Source organism: Aotus nancymaae, unplaced genomic scaffold (assembly GCF_030222135.1).
Source record: "Aotus nancymaae isolate 86718 unplaced genomic scaffold, 86718_ANA_hifiasm-v0.15.2.pri h1tg000029l, whole genome shotgun sequence".
Taxonomy (NCBI): Eukaryota; Metazoa; Chordata; class Mammalia; order Primates; family Aotidae; genus Aotus; species Aotus nancymaae.
This window is the reverse complement of record NW_026988442.1, coordinates 47,864,701-47,884,047: the sequence shown is the minus strand read 5'-3', so window position 1 is coordinate 47,884,047 and position 19,347 is coordinate 47,864,701. Positions and strand designations below refer to the sequence as shown.

The following is a 19,347-nucleotide window of genomic DNA, read 5'->3' as shown; positions in this document are numbered from 1 at the left end:
CTGTGCCGAGTGGCTGTGCAGTGCACGTGCCCAGGTGATTCTGAGAGGCAGCCTCCTATGCAAGGTAGAGCAGAGGCCTGGACTTCAGTCCCGCGTCTGTCACTTATGAGCAAAGTGCTTTGGCAAAGACACTTAACTTCTCCAAGCCAATTTTCCTCATCCGAAAATGGGTTTGGCCACCAAGGTTTTAGGGTTCTTATGAGGGTTATAGTGAATGTGTAATCAATGCTGAGCATGTTGTAGCTGCTATTTTTTATTGTTCTGTGTGAAGGGCAGTGACTATACCAAATTGCCCACTGCAGCAAGTTGGAGCCAGATTAAGGTAATGAAAAGGCCTGAGTATTACAGCTTTTCATCCCAAAAGATGAGAAACGTGACAAAAATAAAGGAAAAGCAATGGAATCAAACACTGAGAAGGAAATAGTAGGTCAGTATCTAAAGAGTTCAGTCTTGCCTTTACAAAAATTGTTTTTATCCAACTAATGATAATTAGATACCAACTTTGTGCCTTCTATGTGCTGGGCATTGGGGTCCACTGATGATCAAAAGTAACAAATCCTCACCATCATATAGCTAAGGTTCTATTAATAGTAACACCACATGCCTAATGAAACAGCTTCTTAATACTAGACCTAGTTTATCCCTTTCAAATATACAACCCAGAAGTCCCTGTCTAATACTCCCCAGAACATTGAAAGGAGGAATAATTAACCATCTATCTTGCATTTAAATCTATGTTCCCAAAGACTTAAAAAAATTCATCAGCATATATAGTTGGATTCATTTTTTAAAATTCAAATTAGAGTTCTTCTAAAGTTATAAAAGGAAAACAGTGACAACAAGCATTTGAAAGATATATTGTCTTTCTCGCCCTGGCTGCAATTTATGAAGAAAAACCACTTTCTGTTTGACTCGTTTTCTACTATGAAATCTTTGGATAACCACTTTCGTAGAATAGGGCACAGAGAATTTAAATTCTCAATCATAGGGAGATTTAAACTGTTTATGAAACTAGTAAAACATGCCATTTCACAGTTGGGGCAAAAGGGAAATTCATATTTGTTAGGCTTCTACTACATGTGAAATACTTCTATGTATCCTGTTGAAGCCTCACAACTATTAGCTGTTCTGTGAAGAAGCGTCGTCATCCCCAAGACAGAGAAACTGATTCTCAGAGGGGTTTGAAAGAGTGCTCTCAAAGCCAGAGCACTGGTGAGTGATGAAGCTGAGCTCAAACTCTGGACTTCCTGGCTCTAAAGCATACAAATAATCTGCTACATCACACTTCCTAAAAACTCACTTTTCAGGAAAAGAAACATTTTGTGAAAATGCAAATACCATTCATCGGTGTGACACCCTTCCCGGTTTAGTATGCAACTAAGTTACCCTGTACAAAAGTAAAAAGGGCAGAAGAAAAATCAAGGTTTAGCAAGAATGGGAACTCTGGATAAAAAGCAGAAACGATGCCCACTACCACTTCACTATCACCTTCCAAGCAAGTCCACCCTCTACACTCAGACCACCATTTGTGGCCTTCCACGACCCTCTTCTACTCAGGAAATCTGCTCTCTCCCCGCTATTACCATGCCTATAATCCCTACACAAGTAATAGAATGTTATTTGTTCAAAAAGCATAGCCGTGCTTCATATCTGGCACCACAATAATAAAAATCCCAGGCAAATATTTACTGAATGTCTAGTATGTTCAAGGCACTTGTGGAGGAGATGGAGAGTTGCCCACAAACATCCACCCTTCCTCTCTTCCTTCCTGATGAGTCCCGATTCTGGTGAGGATGGCAGTGGCTATACTCCAGGTCTGCATTTCCTGACTTCCTTTGTATCCAGAGTTGGCTGTGTGACACAATCCTGGCCAATAAGATGTAAGCAGAGACTCATGGTTACTCCACAATGACATGTTAACTGGTATAAAACTCATGAGCCTGTTCTTGGCCCTTCCCATTCTTTATGCAAAGGCTGTAAACCGGTAACTGGAGACTTTCATTTATCCTTCCACAAAAGGAAAAAGGACCCACACCAGGGAAGAAATAATAGAAAGCAAGAAGGAGTTCAGTTGCCTGAGGACATTATGGGGCTGCGACATTAACTTTGGACTGATCTTTGTTGTAAAGTGAAAAAAAAATAAATCTCTTTTCCTCCTTAAATCCACGGTCCTTTATGTTTTCTGGTTACATGAAATTACATTCTGCCCATAACCAACAAAACATTTTATTTAAAAATCTCTTCCCTTATAATACTAAGATATAGTTGTAAGACCAAAAATCAAAAGACAACTTTTGGAAACCAAATGGTGGTGCAAGATATATAAATATAAACAACATAGAGCAATTGAAAGTCATATTGTACACACCCATGGACAGCAATATGACTTAAATATCATTTAAAAGGTAATAATAAAATTGATGTTGTACGGCTGTAGTGGTTGAATTAGCAAATGAGTAACAAAGCATGTCCAGTGATAACAAATCAAGGCACCATGATGATAAATGTGAAGCCAAAGAGTCTGAGAAGGCTTTAGGATGAGACCACAGCCTGAGCTGACACTTAGACAATGGACAGCATTTGGGAGAGCAAACGAAGTCTGGAGTTGTCTATAGGCTGCAGAGCACAATCCTGGGAGCAGAAGTGCAGAGATACAGATGTTAAAAGCTGTTTGAAGCACAAGGAGGCAAATAACGTGCTGCAGTAAAGTCTTCATGGGAAAGTGGGCAGGCTGAGGGCCAGGCAGGCCCCAGAGCACGGTGAATGCTAAGGAAGTTTGGACTGATTTTGCACATTTAAAAGATTCTGGGAAAAATAGTGATATGGTATGTGTTCTTTCCTCCACTAAATCACTTTTAGAAAATCATAGCAGTGACTCTAATTGTATGAGGAAAGAAATGATTCTACCATGAACTATTCTCTTATATGAACGGGGAATTCGATCTTCTCATAAATGGCACCACTCCATATTATACTCATGAATTTACAATTTTCAAAAGGATTTGAATCTTAAAAATATATATCACCAAAAGTATTCCTTTTTTCTCTGAGATTTCAGAAGATACTTCAGGATCTTCTATGCTTATGAACATCTCCTGTAATTGTAGCATGAATGAAGAATACAAAAATGCTTGCAAACATAACTTAAAACAATATTAACCTGATAGAGGCATGAAATATGCCTAACCCACTGAATCAGCATATGGACATATGGCCTTCTAACCTGGTAGTGTTTGTATAAAAGAATGTGAATTTTATATTAAACTTAGTTTATACTTTGCAATGCTTGAGTCTTATGTTAACTCTCTGAGACCTTAAAATGTTTTCTTTACGTAATGTGCCAATCTGGAGTTCCAGGTATAAACTGCCTTTCTATCACACACTCACACACACACACACTTGGCTGCTTACAATTGCTTTCTGAATAAAATGTTTTCTATGCTAGAGCATAAGGGAGTTGGTGGAGGTGCAGAGGAAGATGAAAGGACTTGCCTAAGCTAATTCCAGACCTGAATGGCAATTATACGCACCATAAGGCAATCTCATTACCATATTAATTTCAGGAGGTAACATGTATCTAGGAGAAGCATACTGGAAGTCACAGGATCTAGATTCTATTTCTAGCTCTGCCACTGACCTTCTGAGTGACCTTGCATAAGTCACTCAACACCCAAGAGACTCAGTCTTCTCATTTGAAAAAATAAAAAGCACAGCCTATGATGATCTCAGGAAAATGCTATTGGGTAAAAGAGTCATTCACAATATTTGCTGAGGAGTCATCGTTTCTGAGGCACATGAAGAAGCCTTCTTCACCAGAACCTTAATTCACTCAAATCAGATAAATCAGATCCTAATAGAATTTGTTGAAGTGAAAAATTTTTTTCCAATTTACTTGATAGAGAATCTACCAAAATACCTTTTTTCTCAAAGATCCAGGTGTACTTTCTCTGCTACAAAGTAGATCTATACCACATGAAGGGCCATGTTTAAAATTCAAGTTCCTAATTACTACCAGAGACTCTTACAGCCACTTTACCAGGTGATAAGAAAATTACTCCCTATTGCTATTGAGTATTTCAGAAATGCTCTCAGCCTTTTAAATGATTAGGATTCCATTTGATAAATTAGTTGTCAAGGGCCACTCACTCAGGATGAGCAAACTTTACACCAAATCTGTAGAAAAAGCACCTGCCTTCATGGGAAAATGAGAAGTTGCTCCCCAAATATTCTGAGAAATGCTTGTACTAAGATCATTTAAAATTACAGGACATATGGAAAATAAGTTAATTACAAGTATGGAATAATTTCTTATATTGGAAGAAAAAAATGAGTCATGGTGTGACCAGAGCAGATGGATGATTTTTAAATCAGAAAATAATTTCTAAAATAAAAGATACTAAGATTTTTAGAAGAATCATATAGACAAAAATTGGTCTTTGGGGAGTTAAAATATCAGGAGAAGCAAATAATGATGTGCTAAATTATATAAGCACTTAAATATGTGCACTCACTGAAAAAATAACACAGATTTGAGTCTAGAGAATTTTGACTTTTGTAATTATTATAAGAGAAACTTGACAGAAGCTTATTACTAAAATACCAAGATAAATCACAATGATGTGTCCATTGGCAGCTCAGATGTAACATCAATAATAATCACAGCTTTTCAGAGTAATCTAGTTTTCCTACTTAGTAGATAGTGTTAGAAGTTATTTTTCCAGCCAAGTTTTGCCCATAACCAATTTCTCCCAGGCTAATTGTTCGAACTCCTTGAAAATTACAGCATCCTTTCCTAATGTTTTACAATCTCTCTAAAATAATAAAAACAATTTACATATTTTACTATAACCATGAAAATATGAAATATTTGGTTCACAGAATTACAGACACAAATAAGACTGAAGATATCATTTACTGAAAACTCCTTACTTCATTATACAGATGGGGAAGTAAAGACTCCGAGAGTTTACTGGATTTGCCCAAAGTCACAGGGCTAGAAAATGGAGAGTCCAGATGGTACATTTTCCATCACACCAACATGTCATCAAAAACAAACCACATGATAAAAGTTTCTTAGTCAATCTAAACTGCACTATTAACTAGATAAAGAAAAACTCAAACATGAGAACACAGACATGATCAATGTTAATATGTCTTTTCACATCCTCAATGAGCCAGAGAACCTATGTTGTCATTATTAATGTACTGCCAAGATCAATTAAAAATAAAAGTTAAAGCGCAAAGCAAAATGTTTTTAATTAAATTTGCTTATGACTAGCAAAAGGTCTCCAGAAAGATAAAAACCTCATGTCTGCAAAATTACCATATAGTTTTCCAATGCCAAATAAAAAATTCCCAGTAAATAGATGGTTGACTGGATAAGAAAATAAGCTGAAAATGTAAAAATTAAAAATAGTAAAGAGATACTTCCTTTTTAAAAAATACAGCCACTTTAACTGTTAGATCTGTCATGTTTCAAATAAATTGCAACATGACCTTTGACTTAAAGGAATGCTCTGATAGTTAACAGTTTAACTATTAAAAGTTGAGTACAAAAATAAACACTACAGTTTCTAGTGTCACCAAAACCATTTGGAAAGCATATTGCCAAAACTGAGTTTTAGTGCTTTCCTTCTCAATGTGACAGATTTGATTCTTTAAGAAGTCCAATGCAATGCTCTTATTTTGTATACGTAGAAGAAAAGGTTACTATGGCTACATGACATGGCTGTATTTATCACCTTGTAAAATACAATGCCGTGAGACATAAAAATAATCTTTACAAAAAACTAATAAATAAAATATTTTCACACACAGGATTGACTGCATTAATAATTAACAGATAGCCCTTTCAGAGGGGAATTTAATGGAAAGCTTTTCTAAAGCAAATACACAGACGCTCAATAGAAATGGGTAGAAACTTGAGGATAAGAAACTGGCAACACATGATTAAACAGTAAAATAATTATATAGTCTATTCAACAATGAAGAGATTGATATATTATGAATTATGGTGAAACAAAGAAGCTATCCCTTAGTAAACAAATATAAGACATAATAGCAGATTTCCTATTGAACTAAAAGCAAAGAGGCCTGAAGTTACAGTAGAAAGAAAAAAGAGAAAAAATTTCAATAGAGTTTCTAAATCACAATGACCTGAAATCGAGATCAAACTTCTGTTACATGAAAGTCTTCAACTACAGCGATGTTCTAGCGCAGAATTCTTTTTCCTAGTTCAATTCCAATAATGTGTCCTTTAATTTTACCTACAGCTTTAATGAATTATACGCGTTTTCAAGGGTATCTAAGTAAAACTTCCAATGTGTTAATAAACACACAGTAACAGGAAAAAAAGCACCAAGAAAAATTAAAGAAGAAAAGGAAAAAGAAGTCACATACCCTTTTCTGTAGAATTATTGGCGTTATTGCAGGCAGAGTAACTCTTCTTGCACTCAAACTCATGCCTGCACTTCTCTCTCGTAGATCATGGATGAAATAAAAGAAATCTTTTATAGTTACTCCTTGGGAATCTCAGGGCTCAGTGCGATGAAACAACTAGGAAAGTAATAAATGTCACCCTGCTTATGTGATTCCAATCTACCGAAAGCCAATTAAGGATGGCTGTGGGACAGGACAAGGCAGCAACCAATCAAAGCCCGGAAAACCCCGCCTTTGTCCTTGGAAACACATTCTGATACTTTTGTTTATGATATTTAAAGAACCAGATTAACAGGCATCTAGTTCGCTCAACTTTTTTTCCAAAACAGTGCAATTCAATGCCATCTTGGTTGACTAGGCAGTTATGTCTCTACTAAAGCATTTCAACATATGGCAGATATGAATCTGTTTACATTGGTCTATTTAAAGTATATAAATACATTAATGAACGAATTTTTTTTTGTTATTCATAAGATTGATGAAGAGAACAAATGGAACATACCTGAAGCACAAAAAAATTATCCTGAGGTTAGAATTGGCACAAAGTGTTAATTTCTATATTGCAATAAAAGTTTTAATATGTTAATATCTTTCATGTCCTAAACACCAAAATTTTTGTATTATAGACCTCCTAGCTGTCCTTGATATCACACACCGTTAAATACTGTTTTAACAATGAACCTAAATAACAGTGTGAAATACAAAGAGGACATTAAACTACAATATATCAATCTCAAATACTTATGTTTTAAAAAGCACAAATGTCTGTGATGTAGCATATTTCATTCTATTAAAAGCATTTAAAAAATAACACTACTCAAAGATTCTGAAAATTTTAACGACCATTTTGCATTTCTTCTCATAAAAACTGAAAATGTTATTCTAATCTTTCTAGGGGAGGGAGGCCGGAGGAGGTTTGCAACGGAAAATATTGATCACTAACAAGAAAATTTTCAATGAAGTCTAAATAAAGAATGAAAGAAACACTCAAAAGTGACAAAAAGGATCGCAGTGTTAAAACTAATCTGAGCTTTTACAATTGTAAAATCCCTTGTGGACTGACACCTGGACAAGCTTTACTGAACTGCTCGATGCTCTTCAATCGTGAACCACTGCCTCTAGCAGAAGAAGAAGAACTCGTAATTTCTAGATAACAATGTGATTGTTGTAGTAACAAGGCAAAATGGAAGATTCTCAGCAACATAGACACAAACTTTCCATTTCATTATCTTGACTGCTACTAGGCAGGGCTCACTTTACTGCTTTACACATAAGTGTGTTTAATATGCATGGTGAGCTTACATTCCTCAAAAGAAAAAGAGACACAACAACTCCAAGATTCCCTGCTTTGAATTTCAAAACCAAAACTCCCTCAGAATGGTAGTTGGGAGTGACAGTAAAGAACTTAATATAAAAAGTCACAGACCTAGTTTGGAGGCATTAATTATTTTGATTCTTAAACAGCGAGGTTTATCATGATCTTTTTAAAAAAATTACCAAGAAAGAAAATACTGACTAATACAGGGATTGGGGGCTAGTATTTATGAAGTAAAAGATTCTGTTCTAACCTTGAGCCACTTTTCGGCAAGCCAACAATAACAAAGACCATGGTAACTAATAATTTCGAGAATATCATCCACTATATTTGGCCTTATCTGTCTTCTTTTCTCAATTTAGCTTTCAAATACTACAAAGTGTTATCTCTGGTCTTAAAAATTGTACTGGGGTTCCATCATAATAAAAACAATTCATATCACTAAGTTATCAAGCAAAGTACTCACTATTTGCCAAGCCCTGTATCAGGCAGTAGGAACACACTATTGTTAAGACAGTTAAGGTCACTGTCTCATACTGGAATAGAGATATTAGTTGTTAAGTTAAAATATCCCACTCAGTGGTTAAATGCTAATAGTAATTAAATGAGACTAATAGTGATTAAATGCTAAATATCAAGGGTGCACCAAGGTAGAAGAACCTACACAATAGAGGTGGGATCAGGGCAGGCTTCAGAAGGAAACGGCTTTTGCTTTGAAAAGTGCTTAGAGGGAAAGAATATGCAGACCTTGAAAACATGTGAACAAAGAGTCAAGGTCTCAAAGTTTACTCTGAGGTTTGAAGTCTAGATAATGGGAAAGTTAGAAATGCTGTTTTGTGTCACACCATAGAGCCTGTTAAACACTATTTATGAAATGAATGCTTCAAGTCTAAACAGTATCCAGGTCCTGTATAGATTACAGTGCAACATATCCATGCCCTATAAGGCCTTAAAAATACTTAATAGATGACTCGCTGCTTACGTGTGATAAGTCAGCCCTCCAGAACACTGGAAAACTAAAGTTGCTAAATTTTTAGGGAAAATTATGAAGAGCAAAATTTGACATTTTGTGACTTTGTTATCAAAAAGGCAACTGTCTTCGAAAAGTAAAGCTTACCTATCCTTTTCATATTCAGCAGACTGAACAAGAGAGCACACGGCACACTTAAGACAGGTGGAATCTCATTTTTCTGTAATCCTTTGCAGGTGCTCATATTGACTGCTTTATATTACTTCCTAGTTATTTTAGACACTGATTCCAAATTTAACTTCAGCCTATCTTTTTTTGTCATTAGTTACTACAAATACTTTGCCCCTCACTAACCTTGTCATCTGAGCCTTAATTTCTTCAGTTGCAAAATGAGGATAAAAAAACTATGGCCAACACTTTCAGAACTGCTGTGAGGATCAAAGGAAATCAAGTTTGTAGAAGGCCTGGAGGAGCCCAAGGCAGACACTAACAAAACACTCCTAAAACTCCCACTGCAGAGAATTGGCCTTTTATCTCCAAAAATGAAACTTGAACATAACAAGAATTTTTCTAACACAACAGAGTCAACAATAAAATATTACAGAATAGCACTGTACCTTATTTAGATTTTTCTTCAATAATTGGATAGAATAAGAATAAATGTCATCACTTAAAATATTTGCATATCAATATTTCAATTAGGAAAAATAAAAATTATAATTGTGATTATTAATAATATTTATGTGAGTACCCAATATGTGCCAGGCACTGGACTAGTTTTCACTTAATGCTCACAACTCTATAAGGTACTAGCTATTAAATAGGTGAGGAAATTAAGGCAGCTAAGAAATGGTCTTGGGTTTAAGCACATATTGCAAAAGAACTTGTCCAAGTTCACAAAGTCCATAGACACTAAGCCAGGGAGAACCTGGCCCTCTCCAAGGCACTCCACTTTTCCACTCTACAACATGTGTTCCCATATTTTATTATTAAATACATAGCTTGATACAACATTAGCATAAAATGTCACAATCATACAGCTCTTGTTTCTTATGTACCCAAGCATTTGTTTGTTTTATTAACCTGCTTTATAAATATGTGTTGAAGATCTTACTATGTGTAAAGTGCTGTGCTGTTTGCTATGGAGAATTCAAAGTTAATCTCGTGATTCCTGTTTACCAAAGGAGCTGATGCAGGGTGAAACATAAACTATCAGTTATTATTGTGTACAAGGTGGAATCTGGGCAGAAGAATGCTATTAGGTTGGTGCAAAAGTAATTGTGGTTTTTGTTACTGAAATTAATGGCAAAAACTGCAATTACATTTGCACCAACCTAATACATAAGTATCAGCCAATCTCTAGGTTCCAAGCCCACCTTTCAAATCTCTTCTCCCATGCAACTTCAACGAAGCTTCCAAAAGCATGTTCTGAATTCCCACCTCTTTGTTCATAATGTTCATCAGTTTATTAGCCCCACAATGAAGGCCCAACTTCAGTCACAACTCTTTTGAAAGTTTCACTTCTGTGCATTTTTCAAGGATCTCTCCTTTTTATAGTACAAGTTATCTTAAAATTGAGAGGTGGGGAAGGAAGGAAAGACAACAAACACGTATCAATTGCCCAGTAAGTGTTAAGCACTTTGCATGTATTATTTCATTTTCTTCTTACAGCCCTGAAAAATAGGTATTATTTCATTTTGTTTTACAGATTCGAACCCTACCTGTCCTTTCAATAATACCACTTTACTCTTTATCATACACCAGTCTACTCAAACTTCAGCTACTGTCTCCTATGTGGATGCATTCTATATCATTTAGAATGTAGGTTCCTTGAGGGCAGGGCCATGTCTAACTTCTCTCTGACCATCACAGTGTCTATGTACCAGTGGATTTATAGAGAAAAAAAAAAAGCTATAAGGTAGCTGCTTCTTGAATATCAGGTCCTACAAATACTTTTAAATCCAACCAATTTGCTGCCTCACAGAAAATACACTTTGCACTGTCCTTTCATCTTTCCTTGTATCTCATACTATTGTGCTGTGCCCCCTTGAGATAACTCATTGCCTTTCTAGGTTCATCATCTCCCTCAAAGACATAGATCATTTTATTCCACCAGGAAGTCATCTCTCCTTATAGATTATGTCATTCTCTGTTTTGTAATATTTTTTAGGACTTAAACTTTTCCATTTCTCATGTCTTGCCTGGTACTTACTAATGCATTGTTTTGATAACTTATAAATCCTTCAACAGGCCCCACTTTTTCTACTTAACAAAAGTATAATTTTTAAGGGCAAGACTGAGTCTCTTATTTCCCTGGCTTCTCCCAGAATACCTAGCAGAGTGTTCTCTGTACACAGTAGGCATTATGTTCACATACAATAAATGTGGGAAGACTAGTCACTCCAGTTACACAGCAGACAAGCCTTTCTCATCCTAACAACTGTTAGCCTTATGATTTTTTCTGAACAAAAGTACAAAGTCTTCTTTACAGAAACATTTAGATGTTCTTTCACTATCTGGCATAGTTCTATTAGTGACCACTAGTTTGAACACTAAATCTAAATGTTGTCCTGAGAACAGCAGTCTCAGAAAATTCTTGACATAGATTGTTTCAGCAATAAATATGTAGCCCAGATCTTCAGAGGTAAACTCAGAACCTCTGGTTTACCAGCTCATCTTACTTTACTATGAATTTTCACTTACTTAAATAAATGACGTAGAGTCAGTCTTCACATTTGATGTGCTGATCTGATTCACCACTAGCCAATTTTTCCCCTTCACTCTAACAGTGAAGTAACCAAAGTGAGAGTAAAAATTACCTTAAATTTAAGAAGCATTGGACAGAAACTGAGATCCTCTCTGAAGATAAGTAAAAGAGATCTGTACACATGTACCTGAAATCCACACAGAAGAAAACCAAAACAACAGAAAAAATACATAAAATAAAATATAAGAATTTTTTTATAGTCAAAACTTACTGATCCTTGGGCATGGTAGCTCATGCCTGTAATCCCAGCCATTTGGGAGACTGAGACAGGAGGATAGCTTGAGGCCAAGGAAGTTGAGATCAGCCTGGACAACAAAGCAAGACCTTGCCTGTCTCTATGAAAAATTTTAAAAATATGGCCAGGTGTGGAGGTGAGCACCTGTAGTTCTATCTACTTGAGAGGCTGAGGCAGGAGGATCGTTTGAGCCCAGGAATTTGAGGCTGCACTCCACCGAACTCCAGCCTGATCAATAGAGTGAGACCCTGTTTCAAAATGAAGAAAAAGAAAAACTTAGTGAAAGTCACATAGTTCCCCAGAGAAACAGTCAACACTAAGACACTTCCTAGTAAAATTGCTGAAACCTTTTGAACAGCAAGGCAAAAGTTTTCTAGTAGCTTGTAAGGGGGGAATCACTCTATTGTCAAATTTCTCCACAGCAACATGTAACAGTCAGATTCAGTGGACACCACCGCCCTCTAGATACTCCACTGGATGCAGTAATGTTCATAAAATCCTTGAAACAAGAAAATATAAATCAGATTTTTAAATTCAGCCAAACTCATTAATTATAAAGGTAACAGACAATATTCAAAATTTTGGACATATACAAATATATAAAATCGTGTTTTCATGGGATCTTCTTGAGGAATTTACTAGAAGATAAATTTCAGTCATCCAAGTGATGATTGTAAAAACCAGAGTGAAATAACTGAAATAAACACTGAAACCAATCATGGTACTAAATTCCAAACATGTATGTGATTATGTTGCTATAACAAAATTAAGTAATATGAGTCATAACAATAAAAGAATTGTTAAGAAATTTCAATATGAAATGATAAAACTTTTCAAAAAGATGAAAGCTGAAGGAGCAAGGATATAGTATGCAGTAAATACCATATAAGCGGACTGCTTTGGTAACTAAGATCAAAAGATATTTAAAACTGATAAACCGTAGGAGAATTTTAAGTAACTTATTTTATAATGCTAAAATCAGCTGGTAGAAAAGGGAGAATGAAGAGAAAACATATTAGCTTCATTATTACTCTGCAGAAAGGAATAATACATCATTTTTAAGGAAATAAGAGGATTAAGAATTTTCCAACAGTTATACATATAATGATAACAGAAATACAAACTTTTCTAATAAAAAGAAAGCAAACACAAAGCTAAGAAAGCAGAACATCTTGTGAGTTTTTTTTTTAATCTATAAATTGGAAAACATAAAATAACAGTACTAATGCCAAATGTGTATGTTATCTCATAGATATTGCACAGCAAAACTCACCTATTGAAAGAAAACCTTTAAGTTGAATCATAAAACAGATTCTACTCTATTCTATGGGAAAGAGAGCCCCCTGTAACCAAGTGCTTCACCAGGTTGCCTATTCAAAAGTCTAGGCAAAAGCCCACAGGACAAATAAAAATAAAAAGGAAGGAAGGAGCAAGGAAGAAAATACTATAAAGCTGAATGTTATAATTCACAATAAAATTAAAATGATTATGAATGTCTAGGTGTCATTTGGTACACACTTGTGAAGCGAACTCTGTAACAGGGATAAAATCAGATGGAAACACATTATTAATTGACTATTATCCAACCTTCTCAAAGCCTGAATAACAAGAAGATTAAAAAGTAGGTATAAATATAAAATATATAAATAGGCAAACATAATAAAATGGATTTAATTGCCATATGTTTAACTTTAAGGTAAAATCAGAGAATATCCCTTCTCTTCAAGAAATTGGTTAAAAAAAAAAAAAACTTGATCACATTCGACATCAAAGATAAAACCCCAGTAAATTTTGGAATACAGATAATAGTTTCTAATCACAATACAATAAAAGGAAAAATCACCAATAAATCTGGGGTTAAGAATTCCTAGCATCTGAAAATTTTAAGACTCTTCAAATAACTATTCTGGCAAAGAAAACAATGAAAATTGAAAGTGTAAAATGGCTATGTAATAATAATAAGTATAATAAACACTATATATCATATCTCATACTGCTAAAACAATTCTCAGACTCTAATTCATAACCTTAAATACATGTATATTAAACAAAAGTACATTTATTAACAACCCAACATTTAAAAATATCATTAAATTAAACCTGAGGAAATCAGAAGGAAGAAACTAATAAAGATAAAAGTAGAACTTAAAACTTGAAAAAAGGTAAAATGATAAAACTAGTAAGTCTTGGATCTGGTCTTTAGGGAAAATAGTAAAATAGATAAATAGTGAAACAAATTGAGGAAGGAAAAAAGGGAGAAAGTACCAATATACAAAATAAGAAATAATACCAGAGAAATGATGAGAATCATGAGACTACTTCCGCTGATTATATGCAAATAAAACATAATGAAATAGATTATTCTCTGGACAATATAATTTATACAGATTGACTCCACAAAATTCAAAGAAACTGACTGCCATAGAAGAAGGATAGTTGTCAAAGAGATACTCCCAAAAACTGTGGCCAAATCCTAGATGGTTTGATTTACAAATAAATTCTATATAACCTTTAAGGAACAGATCATTTCAGTGCTAGTCAAACTATTTCAAAGTTAAGAAAATGTACAACTGTAGCCAAGAAAGCCGGACAAACAAGATCAATGAGGGGCTCACATACCTGGTGTACATGATTGATATGGTTTGGCTCTATGGCCGCCACCCAGATCTCATTGAATTGTAACACCCAGTGGTGGTGAGGGACCTGGTATGAGGTGGGGGGATTTCTCCCTTGTTGTTCTTGCAATTGTGAGTTCTCATGAGCTCTGTCTGTTCGAAAGTGTGTAGCACTTCCCCTTTAGCGCTCTCTCTCCTGCCATCATGTAAAGACGTGCTTGCTTCCTCTTCGCCCTCCTGCCATGATTTTAAGTTCCTGAGGCCTCCCCAGCCATACCCCCTATACAGCCAGTGGAACTGTGAGTCAATTAAACCTCTTTTCTTTATAAATTACCCAGTCTCTGGCAGTTCTTTATAGCAGTGTGAGAATGGACTAATACACTAATATACAATAAAACTGTAGTTAGCCAATGTTTCCAAAAGTGTTGACAGACTCGTGTGTTTGTGTGTGCATGTACGCAAGAGTTGCCACTGAAAATCAATAAAGAATAAGGCTTCCTAAAAAGACTAACTATACAAATACAAACAAAATATAGATTTTTTTACCTAATACAATACTCTAAAATAGACTGTAACATTAGACAACTAAAAAGAAATGTTAAGAAAATTAATTTATAAATATGTTTAAAAAAATAACTCAATAATGCTTTAATAAACTTGTGATGTGAAAAGTCTTCCAAATTAAGACCTAAAAGGAATTATAAAAACAATTTTCACTCATAAATATTTTAACGCCATAGAAGACTCCACAAATTCAAATATAAAACACCTATTAAGAAAGTATATATGTAATATATTTAAGAATGAATTAATAATCCAAATACATAAAGGATTCCTTTAAGATGAAGAGTTTAAAAAGACCCAAAATAAAAATGGACAAAAAACAGGTATGAAAAGACAATACACACACACACACAATATACCACTGAACATAAACACTTAAAAAGGTACTCAATCTCATCAGTAGTAAGAGAAACATACATAAAAATAAGGCATCTTAATGAGTTGGACAAAAAATGCAAATGACTGATAAAACAAAATGCTGGTACAAGTACCAAGTGAGAGAGTGGTATTCTCCAATACTGATAAAAAGCATACACATGGGATCAGACATTATGGAAGAAAATTTGGCAGCAACTGTAAAAATCTTCAGAAGCCTTAAACCTTGACATAGCCACTCCTTTTCTGGTTCTCTATAGACTAACCAGCATAAATAATTAGAAAAGCATCTGGAAGAGTGTTCACTGCATCACTGTTTACAAGAGAAAATGTGGAAACACCATATATACTGGAAATTGTCACATTAATAAAATGTAATACATTCAGACTATGAAATGTTAGGTAGAAATTAAGAGAACCAAAGTATGAACAAATAAAATTGTTAAAACATAGTGTCCAATTTAAAAAAATGAATTATACAATAGTTACTTAGTATGACCCCATTTGTGTAAAAACAATAAAATATCCTATACTTCTATATATACAATAAATCCTCTCTTAACATTGTCAATCGGTTCTTAGAAACTGTGACTTTAAGTCAAACGACATATAAAGAAACCAATTTTACCATAGGCTAATTGATAAAAAGATAAGTTACTGTGGCATATTTCTGGTCACAAAAAAGTCACCAAACTTCTAAATAAAAACCCAAAACAGGCCAGGCACAGTGGTTCATGCCTGTAATCACAACATTTTGGGAGGCTGAGGAGGGAGGATAATGAAGTCAGGAGATTGAGACCATCCGGGCTAATACAGTGAAACCTTGTCTCTACTAAGAAAAAAATACAAAAAATTAGCTGGGCGGGGTGGCAGGTGCCTGTAGTCACAGCTACTTGGGAGGCTGAGGCAGGTGAATCACTCGAACCCGGGAGGTGGAGGTTGCAATGAGCCAAGATCGTGCCACTGTACTCTAAACTGGGCGACAGAACAAAACTCCATGTCAAAAACAAACAAACAAAAAAAACAAAACTTCTGTTTTAAACACTGAAATGAATGTGAGCTTCTATATATACATTTAAGAAAGATGAGTAAAAACGAGTGAGATAATGATTTATTTTATTTCAGGGTCACAGGTGACCAGAGCCTATACCTGGCATCTCAGGGCTTAAGGTGTGAACCTACCCTGGTCAGGACCTTATTTTATTGCAGGGCACACTCACAGTCACACATACTCACTCACACTGGGACCATTTAGACATGACAACCTGACCCGCACATCTTTAAGAAGTGGGAGGAAACGAATCTCTGAAGAGAACCCACATAGATATACAGAGAAAGTGCACACTTCACACAGACAGTGGACTGATCCTGGGATATTTTTCCTCAATCGTATTAGTAAAAAAAATAATGTTTAAAAAAATGACCTTATTGGAAGACCAGCTATACACATAAGCATAGGTAAGACCACAGAAAAAGACCTCCATGAATCCATGCCAAATTTTTAACAATCTTGATCTCTAGGAAAGAAAATAAGATAGAGAAGATTGGAAACCATAAAGTGCTTATTTTTAATGTATCTATTTTCATTCACATAATCTTTATAATTCATTTACTATCAGTGGAAAAATTAAATTTTAAAAAACTATCGGATTACTCAAGTTAAAGGGCAAGTACTGTCTTAACAGAGTGCCATGAGCTATGACTATACAAATATCTAGAAAAACCTCTTAAGAATTCTTACTATATTCTTTACTTCTGATCAATTATTTCTAGTAGCATTCTATAATACATTTTTTATCTTATTTTATTTTTTGAGACAGAGTCTTGCTCTGTCATCCAGGCTGGAGTGCAGTGGTGTGATCTCGGCTCACTGCAATCTCTACTTCCCAGGTTCAAGTGATTCTCCTGCCTCAGCCTCCCAAGTAACTGAGATTACAGGTGCCCCACCACACCCAGCTAAATTTTGCATTTTTAGTAGAGACAGGGTTTTGCCATGTTGGCCAGGCTGGTCTCAACCTCCTGACCTCAGGTGATCTGCCCCCCGTCAGCCTCCCAAAGTGCTAGGATTACAGGTATGAGCCACTGTACCCAGCCTTATGATATATTTCTTTAAACTGTATTCTAGGCTGGGAATGGTGGCTCACGCCTGTAATCCCAGAACTTTGGGAGGTCAAGGTGGGTGGATCACTTGATGTCAGGAGTTCGAGACCAGCCTGGCCAACATGGTGAAACCTCATCTCTACTTAAAGTATAAAATTAGCCTGGTGTGGTGGTGGGCATCTATAATTCCAGTTACTCAGGAGGCTGAGGTGGGAGAATCACTTGAACCCGGGACATAGAGATTGCAGTGAGCCAAGACTGTACCACTGCACTCCAGCCTGAGTGACAGAGCGAGACTCCATCTCAGGAAAATCAATCAATCAAATAAATAAATACATAAAGTGGATTCTATTTAGAAAGTATGCATTACTTATACAATCAGCAATATTAGAACTGTCAATATTAAAGTCATCTTTTGTACGTCATCTTTTGAGCACCCAGGAATACTTACTTAACTTTTCCAATCAAGTGTATATTTAACATGCTTTGAAAACTCCCAGTGACAGAAAGTAATAATCACCCTGTGTTAGATATCTTTATATCCAAGTGACAGGAAATAATAATCACCCTGTGTTGGATATCTTTATATCGCTCTACCCATTGGGCTCCTGGCACACAGCAGGCTCTTCTATTAGTGAAGTGAAAATAAGCTCTAGTTGTGAGGATGGTGCTTTCTTCTATGGATCTACTACCAATGCCCCTTCCCTCAAAGAAGTGAAACAATCTCTACATTAAAAAAATAGGAAATACATTATATTCCCACTATCACATATGCAAACCAGCCATATTTCACATATTTTCTACCTTCCTTCTCTTCAATTAAATTATTTTCCCTTCTTTCTTTTAGAATCTGTCCCTCTAACTGTGCTTGGTCTTTGTAGGAAGCTGAATAAATTCCCCGCCATCACCCCATGTCAAAGTTGTACTTCCTGAAAGCTGTGAATATGTTATGTTACATCATAAAAGGGATTTTGCAGATGTGATTAATAGTCCTGATCAGAGAAGATTACCCTGAATTATAAAAGGGATTCCAACAGATCACAAGGGTCCTTAAAAGAGAGAGAAAGAGGAGGGTTAGAGTGAGAGAAGGCAATGTTTCAATGAATACAGCAAGGGAAAAGAAAGGCAAAAACCAAACCAGGGGTCAAAGCAATTCAGGACCAAGAACCAATGAATGCAGGCAGCTTCTAGATGCTGGAAAAGAAAAGGAAATGGATCTCCACATTTGCCTTGCCACTTAAGCCCACCAGAACAAATGAAGCCCTGCTCACACCTGGATTTTAGCCCAGTGAACTGATTTCAAATTTTTGTCCTCCAAAACTCTAAGACAAATACGTGTTAAGTTTTAAGTCACCAAATTTGTTGTAATTTGTTACAGCAGCAAGAGGAAATTAATATATGCCTATTTCCTTCCCAGCCTCTTAGAAGTTCTATATTATGATCTCTTCCCTTTCCTGGATAGTTAACTTTTCTCAGCCAGATTCCTCTCACTGGCTTTTACACATATTCAAACCCCTTGATTTAAGGACGAAAGATCCTAAAATTTCCCTCCAGCTAAATTATCTCTCTTTAACCAGTAAACTCCTCAATCTAAGGCCTCTACTGTAAAGGTCTTAATCCAATCCTTTCATCAATGACCTCCTCAAAGCTAAGTAAAATGAGCATCTTTTCTTCTTCATTTTATTTGTCCTTCAGCATCATGTTGGCATTCTTGATAGGCCTCTCTCTGTTGACTCTTTTTTATCCAGCTTATTAAGACACAAGACTTTAATTAACAACTTATAGAAAGATGTTCCCAAATTTTTATCTCCTGCCCAGATATCTCTGCACAGCAATAGATTCATATTTAATTGGCTATTTGATATCCCCATTTGGATGACTCAAATGTAATTCAAACTCACAAAGTCCAAGCCAAATTGATGGTGTCACCATTAGCCACCCAAACCTAGTCCTTCTCCAACCAGCGCT

General features: G+C 35.5%; 1 protein-coding gene across 2 annotated transcripts in view; it reads right to left on the bottom strand.

The window, feature by feature from the left end:
* GRB14 (growth factor receptor bound protein 14) overlaps positions 1–19,347 on the bottom strand; it is a 129,373-nt gene that overhangs the window by 71,935 nt on the left and 38,091 nt on the right. Inside the window, exon 1 of one of the 2 annotated variants that reach the window (XM_064382666.1) lies at positions 6,400–6,613. The exons of the other annotated variant lie outside the window; for it this stretch is intronic. Coding sequence (XP_064238736.1) covers positions 6,400–6,462 — 63 coding nt within the window. The 5' untranslated portion in view covers positions 6,463–6,613. Of the gene's footprint in view, positions 1–6,399; positions 6,614–19,347 lie in introns of those variants that run through there. 2 annotated transcript variants of the gene reach the window in all.